At 43.1% G+C, this 18,212-nt stretch overlaps 2 protein-coding genes across 3 annotated transcripts in view; one reads left to right on the top strand and one right to left on the bottom strand.

Moving 5' to 3' along the window:
- Positions 1 to 459: 459 nt before the first annotated feature.
- SMIM20 (small integral membrane protein 20) lies at positions 460 to 5,642 on the bottom strand. Its single transcript, XM_061993391.1, has 3 exons — positions 5,480 to 5,642; positions 2,235 to 2,291; positions 460 to 967 (listed from the first exon to the last, which is right to left on the bottom strand). Exons 1-3 carry the CDS (start codon positions 5,586 to 5,588, stop codon positions 930 to 932), a joined length of 204 nt encoding a protein of 67 aa, XP_061849375.1. The 5' UTR covers positions 5,589 to 5,642; the 3' UTR covers positions 460 to 929.
- A 336-nt stretch (positions 5,643 to 5,978) lies between these two features.
- SEL1L3 (SEL1L family member 3) overlaps positions 5,979 to 18,212 on the top strand; it is a 42,810-nt gene continuing 30,576 nt past the window's right edge. For both annotated transcript variants that reach the window (XM_061993389.1, XM_061993390.1), the window contains exons 1-4: positions 5,979 to 6,329; positions 12,347 to 12,914; positions 14,472 to 14,598; positions 17,380 to 17,501. In XM_061993389.1, the coding sequence (XP_061849373.1) occupies positions 6,264 to 6,329; positions 12,347 to 12,914; positions 14,472 to 14,598; positions 17,380 to 17,501 (883 nt within the window). In that variant the 5' untranslated portion in view covers positions 5,979 to 6,263. The remainder of the gene's footprint in view (positions 6,330 to 12,346; positions 12,915 to 14,471; positions 14,599 to 17,379; positions 17,502 to 18,212) is intronic.

Here is an 18,212-nt window from a genome sequence, read left to right on the forward strand (position 1 = left end):
GAGAGCCCACACGGGAGCAGCTGGGTATTTCCTGAAGGAACTGCAGCTCGTAAAGAGCCCACACAGGAGCTGGGGATAAGTGTAAGGAAGGAGGAACAGAAGAACTGTTACAGACTGAATGTAACTCTCTATCCACTGCTCAGGGGACCAAGGGGAAGAAGTAGTCAAAAGCAAGGTTGATCCTTGGAAAAAGAAGGCAGTGGGAAGGTGTTATTTTTTGTTTCTCACTATCCAAAATTTACTTTAATTGGCAATAAACAACACTATTTTTTTCCAAGTTCAGTCTGCAACAATAACTGGTAAGCAATCTGCCTTTGTTTATTCGGACCCATGAGCTTTGTCATCCTATTTTTTTCCCACGTTGTAGAGGAGAAGAAATGAGACAGTGGCTGGGTGGGCAGCTAGCCAAGGTTAACCCACCACAGCTACTCGCAAAACAAATGAAAAAGTACACATTGGTTCAAAGGAAGAAATTTTAATGTACAAATTTACACTCACCATGCTATATTTTCTAATCTGTAACAGTATATACTTTGATCATGCTTTCATAATAAGCCCACAAAAAGTAGTGCTCAAGCTAGGGAGGAAACTGCAGCGGTCTGCATCATTTATTCTATTCATCATTTATTCTACAAGTGCTTACAGATTAACAAAAATAAATTCTCTTCCCTTTTCTCAAGGAAATAAATATTTCACTTCTAAACTCAAGAATCATTCAGCTCCCTAACAGCCTGTGCACTATGCCCTAGCATCCTGTGTCAAAACTAGCATGTTTATCTCCTGGGATTCCAATCAGTAGCCTTTGTTGCTCCACACAGCATATTCAGAATTCTTCTCCAGCAGCACTCAAAGACACACATCCGTGAAAGAAGAAACAGCTGAAGATGTCCATCTTCAGTTTTGCCTTGCAATACACCCAGCAGCCAACATTACTTTCTTCCAAATGGATCAGACCACACTTTTAACCCTAAAAATCAAATATGAGAACACCAGCAGTTCATAACTAGACTGTTGGAGAAAATATATAAATAAATTGGCCTACTATTTCAGGCTTGTGTACAAAACAATGAAAGAATCTATTTCTGCACTGAATCTCAGAACTTTGCTTAAGTGTGCAAAAATATTTAGAGAGACAACCCCACCTTGATTTGAAACTTCAGATACTGGAACAAACCTATCATGCCTATATGTAATGTGTTCTAGTATTGTTGGAACAACCATTTAGAGTTGCACCTTGCACTTGAATTTTTCTAGATGTCATTTCCAACTAGTAACTTCTCAACAGCAGATAAATTTATATGAAAAAGTTACACTGAGAAGAACTGGTGATCAAATAGCTGCACCTTGGGTAAAGGAGCAAGTCCAGTCCTCTTAAATTTTTAAGAAAAAGGGTAGGTTTACCAGATTTCTACTTCACAATACTCTTCCTACTCCTCTTCAGCATTTCACCACTTTCCTGGAAATTAAGTCCTGCACTGATGATTTAACTGATACGTGTAGTAAGGACATGGTGTTACTCCTATCTAGTTTTCCCCTGCTGCTGCTGTTTGGCTTTTCTAAAAAGATGATTGTTACCCTTGAAGCTGCTCACATATGAACTGTTTCAAGAGAAGGACTTGTATCTTCAAATAAGAAGTGCCAACCTTGCGTAATAAATAGCCAATGAACTACCAAGAACAGACTGCTATACCTCAACAGGCTTTTCTAACCCTCCTCTGGTAACAGTACCAACCAAAAAGTAATTAACATTGCCTTCCAAAATCTGCTTTATGTGAATTTCTGCCTTAGCCCTCCACCCAAGAGGCTGGAAGGCACTGATGAAGTGCTCATAAATGGTGTTTCAGCTGAGCTGGAAAACTGTATTCCGTGAAACCAGATTGCAATGTATCCTTTACAGATACAGCTCAGCCTACCAATGGTTCTTGTTTGCTCTGAGCTGGTTCAGAAGTTCATTTCTGGTGTGGAAACTGGCATCTACTTAAGAAAGTGTGAAGACAACAGAATCTCTGCTACTTGTTTGGCCAGTTAAGTAAATTTAAACCAAATTTCATTAAATTCATAATTTTCATGTGAAGAATTAGCCTGAAAAAAAAGTGATGGTAAGTGTATTATATATGTATTCTCTGAATGCGTTCTTCACTGTTTTATTTAAAACCATATAAATATTCAGGCATTAATATAAATATTCAGATGGTCTTTAAAGCAAGCAATGCAAACACATGAATCAATTATACCTGCAGGCTGAATATCCTCTTGAACAATGCCAGCTCGGTTTATTATCTGTTCTTTCTCTGGAAAACAGAACAGAAATGACACTACTAAAAAAAAGAAAATACTAGACACCTTGACTGCACCCAATAAAATAATATGGAAATTTTTCTTCATTCTGGATGCCACACTGTAAATTCCCGGTAAGTGTCCACCTACACAATGTGAATGTAGTCACACTTCACTGAGAAACTAACAGACTGTTCTGACAGATTATAAACAATAAGATACTTATCTTAAAGTCATGACTGCTGTTTACTAAAAGATGACAAAATACCCACAATGATCCCCTCACTTAAGGAATGACTGGTACATTTAAGGAGCTATCACTCACATGCTCAAGGTAAAACTCTTCAGAAGATTCATTCTTTCCAGAATCAGTGATCTCCATTTTCAGGCTCTGACAGGCCTTGTATTTTGTCACAAGTAAGATTTCACGACAACATCTACAAAGTCACTGTTTGTATATTTTGTGAAATTAAGGATCAGAGGGATATTTTCCCATACAATATGCCTGTCTCAGGCTTTTCTTTTTTTTGTTTGAATGATTCAATCACTTCCAAGATGAGAAATGGACAAAACTGTATTATTTCCCTCCAATAAAAGCCCCTCTTTTTTTTTTTTAATCTTCTAGCTAAGCACTATGGTATTTTGAAGCAGGAAGTCAAAGCTCAGCTGGATTAGCCTTTTGCCCATACTGCTGAACTTTTTAAGCTTTTAAAAAATAGTAGGGTACACAGTCTCAGGGAAAAGTCAGAACTAAGCTCACCTTAAAACTGAACCTTTTCCTTTTTCCTATCCCACTGAAAATACTCAGGCACTCCAAGTTATTAGGCTGGGCAGGTACAAGCTTAATGCTACTGGAGTTTAGCAGGTATATCACAATAACTCATTCCCCTTGCAAGGCAGCAGGCACTAGAGGCAGCATGGTAATTACCATTCCATTTATTTTAGCACACAAAATCTCAGAGAGCTGTCTAATCCCAAAGGAAATTGGAACTGATAGACATTGGAGAAGTCTGAGCTGAACATCTCAGTTTCACCACTGCCACTAAACTACGTGCTTCATATAAGGAAACTGTCTTTTTAAAGCTACTTATAGACAGAAAAAACACTACAAACATCAAGGCCACAAACTGATGTCTTGGAAACCTACAAAATTATAGCATTTCTATATGAAATTAAGTCAAAGCCCTGCATGCACAATTTAAGGCTCATATTAACAACTTGATTACATACATACTACCTTCTATTTCAGTTGTTAAAGTGCTAGAAAAACCTCTGAAGATACACGAGAATTGTGCAGAAAAGTCTTCTTCTTGAATGTAATGCACTTCATTTGTGTAGAACTTGGGAGATACACAAGAGAAACGAGACTGAAGAAAGAAAATAGAGCCTTTCTCATGTACATAGTTGAATGTCACTCCAGAGAACTAAAATCCATCCTTGTGTTTTTCAGGATTGCTATCTGATACTAATACAAACATCCACCTTCAGATCCAGCATCCCAAAACACAACAACACTGACTGTTCACCCACAGCTCAAACCAATGGGGGGTGTGTGAGCTTCTACAGAAGTTGTCATACAGCTTACTAAACTGTTCTCTGAAAAATGAAATCCTTTGAACCCCAAAGGTTAAAATACTTCCATGCAAGCACCACAATTGTGAAATTCCATGTTCTTGCCTGAACTACTATGGCAATGAATGCTTGTGCCTCTCTGATACTGTAGCAGTAGGCATCAAGCAAACAGAAAATAAAGCTGAAATCAACACATGTGGTAAATTCAGAATTGTGTATTAAATAAGATGTTTAAGCACTTGCTAACTATGCATTGCTTGGCTTCTGGGCTAAACAGAGATTAAAATATCTATAAATCTCCCAGAGAACATTTGCTAACGTTATTCACAAGTACAAAGGAGGATGCTGTCTGCTAGTTCTGCCCTTTCCTTAATACTGAGTCACATTTCTAATGCTGTATTTTTGGAAAGCGTACCTTAAGTAAAAATGAAGAACACATTGTGATAAACACAATCTATCTTTGTGGGAAGTTTCCAACTTCATGGGTAGAGCTTTCTTAAATAAAAACTTGCTTCAAGTTAAATTTTACTTCAGCTTTAATACAAGGCTGAAGTCCCTCCAAGAATATCAATAAGGTTGTTATCCTTCACATTGTTTCCTCTTTCTTCCTAGAAATCTTTTTGTCCTGGCAGATTAACTATTTGCATCTTCAGGTTATCACCAACAGCTTGCTTCATTATATAAAACTCAAAGAGAGAAGATAGACCTGATTACACCAGAACTCTTCCCTAGTTCCTTCAGTTAACAGAGACTTAGTGGTACCACGTGCTTCTACTAATGCACGCGCAGCACAAAACAAGGTTACTGAGGCTTTACACCTGAAGCTTCAGCTGCCTTCAAGTGCTTGAGAGCTCCCTGATTACAGGGGCAATCACAGGTTTTGGAAGGATTTTGGTGTTTCTGTCATGAAAATGGGGTTTCCTTAACAGTGAGTTTCACAGCTAACTCTGTCACCATGTTTTGCATTAAACTTTTCACTTGCAGCTAGAAAACCTAACTCAAGTAACTTACGGAGCAACAGAATGGGCTGGGTTGGAAGGAACCTTAAAGATCATTTAGAACCAACCTCCCACCACAAGCAGGGGCACCTTCCACTAAACCTGGCTGCTTAAAGCCCCATCCTGCCTGGCCTTAGACATTTACAGGATGGGGCACACACGACCTCTCCAGGCAACCTGTGCCAGTATCTCACCAACTTCTCTGTAAATAATTTCTCCTTATGTCTAGTCTGAATCAACCCTCTTTTAGTTTAAAATCATTACCCCTTGGCCTATCACAACAGTCTCTCCTAAAAAGTCTGCCCCCATTTTTCCTGTAGGCCCCTTTATGTACTGGAAGGTCTCCCTGGAGCCTTCTCCCCAGCTCCCTCAGTGTGTCCTCACAGAAAAGGCTCGCGGCAGATCATAACTTCTATAACCCCGTGTCAAACCTCTTAAACACTGCAGAGAACAGCTAAAGGACGTTCTTCATCACATGACGGCCTGCAACTTGCAACAAGCCAACTACAAGTTTTACCCGGCACCTCTTCGGCGTGCCCAAGGAGTTACGGGGCGCCAGCAGCGCCTCGGGCCAGGCACGTCCGGGCTCCCGCAGCCCCGCTCCCCGGCCCGCCCTCCGCACAGGCACTCACTGTACGCGTCCGGCATCAGCAGAGGTCGGAAGTAGATGGGGTAAAAGGCTGCACCCACCACAGCCACGAAGGCCCCGAAGATGCCGAGCGTGCGGGACAACGCCGCCATCACCGCACCAGGAAGCTGTGCGCGCCCAGCTTCCGGAACACGCCGGAAGCGGAGCCGAGAGGCACCTGCGCGCTCCCCCCGCTGCGGCGAGCCCCGGCGGGAGCGGCGAGCAGCGCCCCCCTGCGGGCCGGCGGGCCGGCGCAGCGCGCCGTGCGGGTGCCCCGCGCTGAGGCGGGACGGGGCCGTCACGCACCCGTCGCGCCGCGTCCCGCCCGGCCGGGCCAACAGCGGCGGCCCCGCCGCCCCACACTGTGAGGGCAGCTGTGAGGGGGCTCGGCCCCGCCTTACGGCCCTACAGCCGCCCCGCGGCCGCGCGTCGCCCGCCGGCGGCGCGGGGCAAGGTGCCCCGGGTGGGGGCCGCCGCTGGCAGCGGCGCCCCGGGCGAGGGCAGTCCCCGCGGAGCCACACGCAGCCAGTGCCTGTGGGAAAGCAGTGCGCAGGCGGCCTCGAGGTGTCTCGCAGCACGGCGGACTCGGCCACCCGCCGGGGGTTCGGCCCCACTGCGTCGCCCGGCCCGGCCCCTCCGCACCTGCGGCGGCGACGCGGGGCCCGGCCCTGCCCTGCCCGAGCAACGGCCCCTCCTCCAGGAAGCCGGATCTGCCGCATCCTTGTCGGCGGGACCGGCCGTACGGTGCCGGTCGTGCCGGGCAGCGGTGCCGGCGCCCTCGCAGCAGCATGCGGCCCCCGGCCGAGCCCCCCGCCGCGCCCCGCCGCCTGTCTCTCCTCCTCCTCTTCCTGACGGTGAGTGGCGGGCGGCCCCGGGCCCCGGTCTTGCCCGCCGCCACCGTGGCGGCGGCAGACGGTGGCCACAGCGAAGGCCCGAGCGAGCGCCGAGACCCGCAAGCAGGGGCAACCCGGCTGCCGGCGGCTTCGCGGCGGTGCCCAGCGCTCGGCCGGGGCGGGGCGGCAGGTTGCAAGCGTCGGGCGGACCGGGAGGCACAGCCCCCGGTCTGGTGCCGGCGCGGGAGCCCGCGGGGTGCGCAGGGTCCGCGGCCGCCTGGTCTGGGCTCGGGCCCGGGTCCACTCCGGCCGCCTCGCGCGGCTTCTCGGAGCCAGCCCGGCCGTTGTCCGACGTGGCCCTGCTCCTCGCCTTTCCAGCTTCCAGGGTTACCCTGTCTTACCGAGCTAGGAAACGTCAGGTCGTTACATTAAAGTGTTTAAGGTCTTTTCCAGCCGTAGTGATTCTGTCATATTCTGTCAAAAAGCTCTCCATCCTAAGCGAGGTTGAATTTCTGGATTTGAAAGAAGGGGGATGCTTTTGACACCTACTTGAAGATGCACATGTGAATGTGGCTTACGGAAACAACTGTGCTGTAAAAGCATCTAATAAACTATTTTTCCTCTTTTATGCAGCTAACCACAAATTCCAGTTCAAGTCTTTGTATGCCTATAGAATACTGATGCAAACTGTGAGCAGATTGACCCTCTTTTTATCGTGTCTCCTTTTCACACATTTTAAAATCTAGCATGACGTGGCAGGTGTTCACCAGTAAAGAGCTGTGGTTATCTTCAGACTTTGTGCAAACAGGTGCAGTTTCATAGGGTTTCATAGGGAGAGTCCTGCTGAGGTCTTATTCCAGTGACTGAAAGAATGGTTTCTCATAATTTCTGTAATATTCTTGCATTACTGAAAATTCTCACTTTCCAGCCAGTTGTTGTGATTGCCTCCCACCGTGACTTTTATCTCAGCATTTCATGAGATTCAACAAGGACAAGTGCAGAGTCCTGCACCTCAGGAGGAACGACCTCATGCACCAGTACAGGCTGGGGGTCGACCCACTGAGGAGCAGCTCTGTGGGGAAGGACCTGGGAGTTCTGGTGGACAGCAACTAACCATGACCCAGCAATGTGCCCTTGTGGCCAGTGGCATCCTGGGATACATTAAGAAGAGTGTGGCTAGCAGGTTGAGGGAGGTAATGCTCCGCCTCTGCCCTTGTGAGGCCTCATTTGGAGTCCTCTGTCCAATTCTGGGCTCCCCAGCTCAAGAGGGACAGGAAACTTCTGGAGACAGCCCAGTGCAGGGCTACCAAGATGATCAGGGGACTGGAACATCTCTCTTATGAGGAAAGGCTGCAGGATCTGGGGCTATTCATCCTGGAGATGAGAAGACTAAGGGGGGATCTCATTAACACAGTATTTAAAAGGTGTGCATCAAGAGGATGGGGCAGGGCTTTTTGCTGTTGTCTCCAGTGACAGGACTAGGGGTAACAGACATAAGCTGGACCATAAAAAATTCCATTTAAACATAAGGAAAGACTTTTTTACTGTGCGGGAGACCTGGCACAGGCTGCCCAGAGAGGTTGTGGAGTCTCTGGAGATTCTTGAAACTTACCTGGATGTGTTCCTGTGTGACTTGATCTACGCAGACATGCTTTAGCAGGGGGATTGGACTGGATGATCTCTAGAGGTCCCTTCCAACCTCTAGCATTCTGTGGCTCAATGACTTGGGTTAACTCCTTCAGATTCAGCAGGTTTAAAAAAAAAATCAAGAAAAAACTCTTTACAGCCTGTACAACTTTTTGAACTCAGTTTATGGTAACCTTTTTAATCCAGCATAGCTGCTTTCTTCACTATGCGGGGAAGTTTTATATTTAAGTCTTATAATCATGATCATTGTGTAATCCTTTCATCTTTACCCTCTGTAGTCAGATGTGATGCACAATTAACTCTGCCTTGTCTGAGATAACAGGGAGGGAGAAACAAAGGTTCCTTACAGGGTGGGAATGTTTAGATGACACATATGCAGTGCGCTGGGAAATACCATGTAGAGGCAGTAAAGTTGAAGAGTTTCTAGTCTGCAGTCTTTGCCATGGCTGCATCAGTGTGGTGTTACTCAGGGATCTTTGCACAGTACTCCTTACTGGATGAGCCTCCAGAAGGGTTTATTACCTCTGGTGTAACAGCAGACCCAAACATGCTGCATGCGTTTTTGCAGCACATCTCAACTAATACGCAGGCACCAAAGAGTACAAAGAGAAGTTTCTTGAGTAGCTTCATGGGATCAGAACAGACATGAAGGGAAAAGCAGCAAGACCAGCGTAGCTGAAGCCTTATGCATCAGTAGTCATGGTACATTGTGCTTAAGTATTCTAGGAACATTGTGGTGTTTGTTCTACAAGGTACTGGCTTTAGGTTGCAGAGCTTATTACCTTGGGATCCCAACCACAAAATTTCTGCCATTCACTGCCAAATCACACAGTGTCACAAATTCACTGACTCTTACGGGTTGGAAGGGACCTCCAAATACCATCTAGTCCACCCCCACTGCCAGAGCAGGACCACTTAGAGTAGATCACACAGGAATTCGCCCAGGTGGGTTTTGAATGTGTCCAAAGGAGGAGACTCAACAACCCATCTGGGCAGCCTGTTCCAGTGCTCCTTCACCCTCATAGTGAAGTTTTTTCTTATGTTTCTTTGGAACCTCTTATGTTCAGATGCACATATTCATATACTGCTGCATCTTTGTTCACAAACTGTGCCAGACCTAAGCTGTCTTTGATGGAGGCCAGCCTCTGTGTCTCTGTATTGGATAATCCTCTGAGAACATTGAGAGCTGGCTGTGTGTATTTTGACAGTACATGTAAGTGGTAACCACACAGTGGTACCACAATGCTTTGTAGTGTCTACCTGGTAGACTTCTGCATTTCATGACAACCACATGGCATTATTTTCATAATATATTACTGTCTTCTTCTTGGTACAGCCCCTGTATCAGAAGGATTAAGCTGTTTAGGAGTACTCTTTGTTGTATGATTTTTTTTTAAATGTAAGAAATATCAGTGATGACCATCAAGCAGAAGAGGTTCACAATAATTTGTGTCTGCTTCTATGTGCTTTTAATGCTTTTAGAGATATAACCAAAGAAGGATTATGTAGGAAATGAAAAAAAATAGTGTCTTTGTCAAGTCAAGCTCTGAAAGATATTCAAACTTCTGTTAAAATTGAGGTTTTCTCATCAACTTTTGTATCAATATTTGTGCAAGTGTGTTATGCATGCTATGATGGTAATTTTTCCCGTTGCTATGCCTTTGTTAGCCCCTTCAGAGAGGAAGACTGTCACTCTGAAGAAAGACTACCTGTTGTAGACAGCCTAGATACTGACATTATGGAATGTTTTGCCTTTCTAGAGAATGTTACTGGTTGACCTGTGTATCTTGGTGTTTGCACACTTGTTTATGGGTGTTCAGCATCACTGCACATCTGGCTTCCCATGTCTCTCATCAGACACTCAGTCATTCTTTTTGTGAAGTAGTTTAAATGACAAGTTTGGAAAGACCTAGAACACTACATAAATCTAGTCATCTAGTAAGCCAGCTGCTAGCAATGATATCCAGCTTTCTCATCCAGAAGTTCCTTCATTCAGTTATGTTTTCCAGTTTCTGCCTTAAATAAAGTAAAAGTTTTGGGGTAAGTAGTCTTCTCTATGGACAGTTGTGTTCCACTTGCAACCCTGGAGCTCTTTGCACTTTTAAGAAGGCAGGGATCTGGAGAAAAAATATCATTTGATCACATAGTTAAATCCAAAGTCCTCGTCAGTAGGAAAAAGGAAGTAGTGTAGATAAACTTAGTTCTGAGTTCTAATATTTACAATTTCACAGGCATTACTGGCTTAGTGTGGGTTTTTTTCAGTGTAGCTCTCAAAGAGCATCAACATATTCTTACAAAATAAAAAGCAAATTAGTTTATCATTAGAGACTTCTGCTGTTCCCTGTATAGGATCTTGGGAAAGGTCTTGTCCTCAGAGTGCACAGCACATGATTATGATAATTAGAAATGTACTGTAGTGGTTCAGGGAACAAAAGACTACGATTAGCCTCAAGTACCAAAGACTGAGACTTGCTAAAGGGCAGGGAGAGCTTAATTGCTGCTTATGGTCCCTGACAAAACAGACCAGGCTACTCGGTTTGGGGGAGAAAACAGAAAATAATTTAATGCAACATCAACTAAAGCATAATCATAAAACCCCAAAATATAACCAACACAAAACAACGATGAAGAGTCCAACCAGCCCTTTAAGAACACCTCCTCACTCCTCCCCTTTTCCCAGTGTATGCCCTGACCCTGGTGTCTTTACCTCCTCCTCCAGTGAATGGCTCAGGGGGGCAAGGAGTGGGGGTTTCACTCAGCCTATTCCGGATGGCTTCTGCCATTTGTCTCTCCTCAGGGCAGGCGGGCTTCAAGCCAGTCCTCCCTGCACCTCCATGGGGTACCTCACACACACAGCAGCCCAGCACAGGCTGCTCCGATGTGCATTCATCCCAAAGGCTGCAGCTCCTCTCTGCCTCTCGTGTGGGTCTGCTCTGTGGCCTGCGGGTCTCCAGCACAGCCTGCGCCATGGCCACCTCCTCACACAGTCCAGGTGCACTCACTCAGAGCTGCTGGTGGCTCTAAGTCCTGCCATTGCCCTTCATGGGTTGCAGGGGTACAGCTGTGTTCTCACCACAGCTTGCAGAGTGGTCTCTGGCTTGGTGCTCCCCCTTCCTTCCTCCTTCTCTGACTGTGGGGTCCATCTTGTACCACTCTTACACCTCCTGCCAGCACTTCAAAGTCCCATCCTTAAATAGTGATGGCAGAGGCGCCAGATTGGCCCAGTCAGGCTGGAGGTAGTTCTGAGCCCAGGAGCCAGGAGAGCGAGAACTTTTTACCAGGTCTTCACTGCAACCCCCTCCCCCGTTACCAAGCAAAAGATGCTCCTTGCTAAACTGTGACATTTACTAGCAACTTGGCTGAAGCTTTTAAATATTTTGAGTTCAGTTCAAGATGGCTTTATCCAGGATAAGTTTTCATTCCATTTGTTTAAGCTTAGCAAGTCAGAAGTTGGCCCCAAGACAGATCTTGTTATTTTGAGCAATCTTGCCAACCAGCTTCCCTGGTAATCCTAAGGGACAACTCTGAATATTTCACATGGATCAAGGGACCTGGCGGAAGTACTGTGCTAGTGGCTGGCCCTCTGAGCTCAGTAATCCTCAGTATCCCTGGCAATGCTTCAAGCCAGATGCTTTTTACAAATCTGAAAGAAAAGAAGCTATTTGAAGCCTAAGAGACAGGAACTTCATCATGGAGGATAATCCTCATCTTTGTCCAAGTGCTCACTCTCAAAGTGTATTGTAACGAGCATAGCTGTGGAGAGCAAAAACTGAGCAAATGCTACCTGCTGTCTTGCTGCTCAGATCTGCAAGTCCATCTTCAGGATAGAAATATTTCAGAAATAAGCTCTTAAACACTTTATGAATGTTAATTCATTCTCGGGAAACCATTGCGAACTCCTTTAGTTGTTGTTTTGCCCTTCAGGTACCGGCATGAGAGGTAAATTAGTTAACTTTTTAAAAAAAGACATGGAAACATCAGGCTGTAGCAGTATTAGTGAGCAACAATCCAATCGAGAAATGCCGGTATCTTTCAGCATATACTCTTCAGGCCTGATCCCAGGAGCATGTGTAAATAGGGTGACGTGTAAATCAATGTCTTACACCGGATTCTGCTTGCGGGAGGTCTGAAGGATACACCCTGTAAGTACACTTTGTAGAAGCATATGTGACTGAGAATTTAATGTAAGGGAGTTGTTACCATTAAAACCTTGATGGTAGCTCTCCAGAAATTCACATCTACTTGCTATATGAAAGAGTCCTGGTATTTTGGCACTCCAGATATGGTATATAAACCTTCTGCTTGTTCAGTGTTTAGTTATTGCTGCAAATTTGTTCGTAATCATCTAAACTTAGATTCTCTAGTTAACGTGTTTTGTGGTTCTTTTCCAGAATTTTGTTCCATCATTTGGAAAGGAGACGTTACGGACGACAGCAGTTACTCCACAGTTTGAGCAAAACGTGGATTATGTGGACTTTATTCACTTAAACATTTTAGAAAAGAAAGTTCTTAACAATTCTGAGGTTTCAGTTCAGTATTTATGTTCTAAGCCTTGTATTGTCAACTTGGAAGCAGTAGCTTCCTCTGAGTTCAGGACTGGTGTGCCAGTGTACAGGAAGAGGTGGAAGGATGAGAAGAACCTTTATGTTAGCAGAACTCGACAAATTCATTTGAAATTTCCAAGCATCATGGTTTACAGAGATGATTATATCATCAGAAACTCAATAATAGTGCACAGTGTGATATTATATGCGTGGATTAGTCACAAAGCAGTTAACAGCTATGATGTTGAGCAGAGTGAAGACTACCAGGGTGCAGTTGCCAAGAATTTCACCTTTTTAGAAGCAGTTCCACCTTTTGAACGCCCGTATAAAGACCACAAAGTTTGTCTTCAGTGGGGTGCTGACTATTTGTGGATGCTGCAGGCAAACAGGATACCTCAGTGCCCTCACGAAAGTGGTAGGTGTATATGTCACTTTTTTCCCCAAAGCGAACTATTGGGACCCAAATAACATCTTTGGTACTTGTTAAAAAGTGCATACCTCTAGTAAGTAGTGTTATGTAGAATGATTTACTTGGCCAACACCATTGAGTATGTAAGCTTCATAGCTGGGGTTAGAGTTGCAAGTGACTGAAGCCATCCTGTACTTCAGAGATGGCTTATTCCGACACAACTAGCCTGGAGATTTGTAGCAGCATGACCTTCTGTTTTCTAAGTGTATTCGAACACCTTTATTTAAAACCCACTGATGCCAGTGTACATCATTCCTTTGTCTCCAGAAAGTTTTTCAATCCCTTACTGTGTTATTTCAGGGTCAATCCTGCAGTTCTTACATACGAAATTCTCACACAGGTAGTCTACCTCTGCTTAAGATGATGGCCACACACTCAGAAGTGTAATTTTAAGTCTTTAGAGTGAAATAAACTGTAGAGTACTTTTTTTTTCCTCAGAAAAAATTATACACAAGCACTTTTGTTTTAAAAAATAATAGTTTTAAATTAAAAAATGTGTCTTGCCAACAGTATAAATCAGTGAAACTCACAACTTGGCTTTCCAGATTTTCTCTTGAGTTCCGTTGTTTTTATCTGTCTGCCTATCTCTAGCTTTACTCCTGCTGACAATTCTTTCTCTTCTCAATATATGTTCAAAGCAGAACGTAGAAGGGAAAAGGTTATTTACTTCTAAAGGGTTCTCTCCTAGAAAATCTCATAATGGTATTGTGTCATTTATTTTCACTGCATTGGCATGTAAATGCTCTGAAGATGAACAAGGAAACAGGAGCTTTCTAAAATACTTGCTGGAGACAGCATGTGATCTCTGGCAACAGTGTGGAATGTATATTATCTAATTATATTACAGATAAAAATAGAATAACAAGAAATATGAGGAAATAACATCTTATTAAAACATATTTTAAAAAGAAGCTTGTAACAAATTGGTTTTCTGTTTTGTTTGGGTTCTTTTTGGTTTTGGGGTTTTTCTAGGAAGGCTGATGATATGTCATGGCCTTGAAGATCTTTTTCCTGTTTCTTAGCAGAGGCAGCTTTATCGGATTTACTAGAGGATTATGCATATCAATTAAGAACAGAATTAGTATCTGTCCATACGTACAATATAAACTGGAGAGCTGAAAATGGAATGCAAATCTTAGAGCTGAGGAGTAGTGTCACATAGGCATAACTAGATATAGGATGAGATTTAAGCGAATAACATAAATGGAGATTTCTTCCTTAGTAACTTGTTCTTTAAATATCTTAGATTTAAATGAGTCTGTTCTTTCCCTACTTCTAATACCAGCTGGAAACAGACTCTGTTTCACTTAGTGTGGGTTATTCAGTCCAAGGCTGCAACGTATTTAATAATAGCAAGTGAACTTGTGTTTAAGGATTTACTGGAGGTTTGTGTTAATTTTTAATCTGTTTGCAATTCAAATGTTTGTCTGTACAAGTGTGAGCTATTTAAGTCGCTGTCAATGCTTGTTGTCTGGCAAATTAAGAAAGATTGGTTTTTTGCAGATGGTGTCCAGATTCTCAACTTTATATATGCTTCCAGTGGGGAGAGAACAGGAATTGTGAAGAAATTTGAACAATTTGAAAACAAAGAACTTGAGACAGTCAGACAACATCAGATTGATTATCCCATGTAAGTATGGGCAAGTAATTGGAGTGGGCTGTAACTGATTATTGAAGGCTATAGAATATACTTAAGCTCTTGGGCAACACCACAAATTAAAGAAATGCTGCCTGCTATTTTGAGAAAAGGCTCAGAAGGAAACTAGTTAGCAATTCCTTCTGTTCTCCGATTTCAGTCTTGGAGAGGATTAAGCTCAGAAAGATACCTGGAGTATGTGTTAGTGCAGTACTGTGTAAGAGATACTAGTCTCTTGGTTAGGTACAGTTAGGAGGGTAAGTTATCTGTTATGTGCTGTCATAATCAGACTGCTGTGTCATGACTGTCTAGGCTGGTGTTTTCTACATTACAGAGAGATCTGCATTTCAAACATGGTTTGCAGACTAAGTGCAGAGTAGGGTTTCTTGCAAAGGCAAAGAGTGTGGAGTAGCTTTTTCCTTTTAAATTCACAGTGTAGTTTATTTTGCAGCTGAAAGGCCTTTAGTGTTACAGAGGTCTCTGCCTAGATGAGTCTTCCAGCTTGAGCTTACACTGTTTCCTTCCATCATTGCTGTGTAAACTCTCATAGTGGGACAGGAGTAAAATCCCTTAGCCTCTGCACCCTATTCAGTTACAGAGGTATCACTCTGGGAAGATATCTTTCTCTACTTCCCCTTCACCAAACTGTCACAGCTGTTCAGTCATATTTTGCAACTTTAGAGGAAAAAGTATATCTAGAGATATATGCATCTCCCTTCCACCAAGTGCTGTTACCCCAGCAACATTATTACAGAAATAGGAAATGATCACAGGAACTGGAACTTGCTTGCTGGTTTGCATTTGGCCCGTGACCACAAAAAGAGTGCCAAAGAAGACTTGCTAGATAGTGCAGGTTGCATACAAATTACTAGCCCTAAAACTATAGTTCCAAAGTCGGAAGTACAGAACAATTTTTATCTCCTGGTCTCTTCAGGATGTGTGACATCCTGGTTTGCACAGCCTGCTGCCCTTTGCTCATCAGCATAGTTGCATTCTGCTTCTCTCACTGAGGCACTCAAGCTCTCTTTGAGAGTACGTGGCATGAATTTAAGCAGTTCTTTATGTGCTCCACACAGATCCACCCTCTCTTGCCTTTGGGTGGTGTCTCCAGCGTTAACAAAGCGTTCCCTGTGTATTGCAGTTGCTTGACAGCCTGGAGTAGCTCTGTCAGAAGAGGAAGAGAGGTTTCCTTCATCTCTCTCTTTGTGAGCAATGGTTCCTTACTTGCACCAAAAGGTCAACAGAAGCAGATGGATTTAACAAATTACTTGTTCGACTTCAGTCAGAGATTTGTAAAGAAAGAGGGCTGGAGATAGACAACTGTCATTTGAGGTAGCTACCAGTGGACAGCCCGCAGCAAGGATAGGCTGGGACTGTAAGGGCCTACTCATACTGTATGGCATTCTGCAGCAACGGGGGATGTGAAGTGAGTCAGCATTGTCGCAAACTGTGTCCCAACACATTTGTCCAGAAAAGTTATGTCAATCAAGGATTAAATGGAGAATGCAGCATTTAAGTTTGCTCTTTTGCCAGAGGTGAAAGATTAAGAGTGATATGTAAGCATAAGCAACATTTCTGGAAGCACAGTGTTTGCCTGTAGGTCATAACAATCAATGTACAAGTGACTCTGATTTACAAACCCTTCTACCTCACCCATGTACCATCTCTGACTGATAGGATGTTATTAGCTATTTAAGTTGTAGACTTTTGGGGAAAACTTCACCTTTGCACTTTTTTTCAGCAGGAGAGCAGATGTTATGCTTTCAGACCTGTATTGATTTCATTTAGGAAAAGCTAAAAATTAGTCTGTGTTTAGCAGCTTCTTTAAAGAGAAGAAAGGCAAGATTACCCCATTCTAAAGTATTATATACAAATATTAACTATCTTTTCTTACTTATAAAAATACAAACACTGAACTATAGCTTCTTCTAAAAGTCACTAAGAAAAGATCACTTCTATATCAGAGATTATAATAATTTCAATGGATTTGCTGGGTTGTATGTTGGAGGAACAGTTTTCAAAGACATTCAGCATTAGCCTAACTGCTATGGAAATATAGAAATAAGTGGTCAAGTTTTGTTGGGGGACACTGAAGCAGATTTAGTCTGGCACAGAGGAACTACTTAAAATTAGATACTGTGGTACAACTTATGGTTTTAGTTCCTCAGCCAGCTTTGTACAGAAATTTCTGAGTAGATAGTGTTCTTGAGTCTTCCATTTTTTTATTTTGCACTGCTCCACGGTTTGCACAAGCTCCACCTTTATTTATCCTGTGATAGCTCTGGAACACCCAGAGGCTGGATTCATTTTTAACTGCTGCTCCCAAGTACATTTTCACAGTTGACATTTACTATAGGAGACACAGCTTAATTTCTACTGTCTTCCACAATCAAGGTTACAAGACCATGCATTTGGAGATTTTGTACTGTAACCTGCTTGCAGGGAAATTGTCTCCAAGCTGTCTCAGTCGTGTTTTCAGTTCTCTATTGATGTTGAATCTGACAGGAGCTCTGATACAGCGTTCTGGAATTGATTCAGATAACACTCCCATACTTTAATGTTGTTACCACAAAAGTGCACAGTTAAGAGGACATCACAGATCCAAGAGTCTTCAGTACTCTTGCTCTGAAGGTTTTCACTGCAGAAGATGTGTTCTGTTCTGAAGATTACATGTGTGAAATAGATTTGCTAAATTAAGTGAAATGCATGCTTTTCAAATCATATGGGGAGATTTCTCACCAGGAGTAAATTTTTTGTTTATTTTTGCTTGTGCAGGTTCACTGTTTCAATCTGGCTATATTTACTGCATCACTGTGAAAAGGATCTGTGTGGTATACTCTATTTTATTGATCCAAAGGAAATGTATAGTACTCCTGCTGTATTTCTAAATGAGGAAGGTAAGGGGTATTATTAGATCCCTTCTGAAGGTGATTAATATAGTTTTCATAGTTCTGTACCGAGGAATAGCATTTATAAATGTATTATTAGACCACTTTTTGTGAAAATAATCCCTTGCAAAATGCATCTTTTTGACTATAGTAGATACTAAATTAATAGGGTAAAACTGAGAAATAGTTGTGTAGCACCTAGTTTTGGCTAACTTCAGAAAATGTCTGCTTTGTCAGGGGAATAGACTGAATCTACAGGTGAGGAACATACACTAGGATTAAACACTTAACAAACAACCTTTGTTATTATTATTGAAGTGGTATTTTAATATTGTTCTCAATTCTTATATACACACTATATTCACATTTTTGAAAATTTTAAATAGCCTCAGAAAAAGTCCAGATGATTCCAAGTCTTGCCTGTAATACAGTGTTCAAGAAGCACAGTCTGTTTCCTCAACCTCCCAAAAAAAGTTAGGAGGTAGCACTATCTTCATCTAGTAGAACATTCCTACCAGAAGACAGCTCTTCAGCCTCTGATAAAGAATGAAACTGAGCAGCTGGGGGCTGGCTGGCAGGCTTACAGAGGAAATGCATGTACAGAGTTTTAAGTGTGCACACCTGGCTTTCTCATAAGATATTACATTTTCTTCTCCTCCTTTGCAAGTTTCACAACTAATCTTTTCCTCTCTGTTATTTTTACTCCTTCCAGTTTCTCTG

Source organism: Colius striatus, chromosome 3, assembly GCF_028858725.1.
Source record: "Colius striatus isolate bColStr4 chromosome 3, bColStr4.1.hap1, whole genome shotgun sequence".
Classification (NCBI taxonomy): domain Eukaryota; kingdom Metazoa; phylum Chordata; class Aves; order Coliiformes; family Coliidae; genus Colius; species Colius striatus.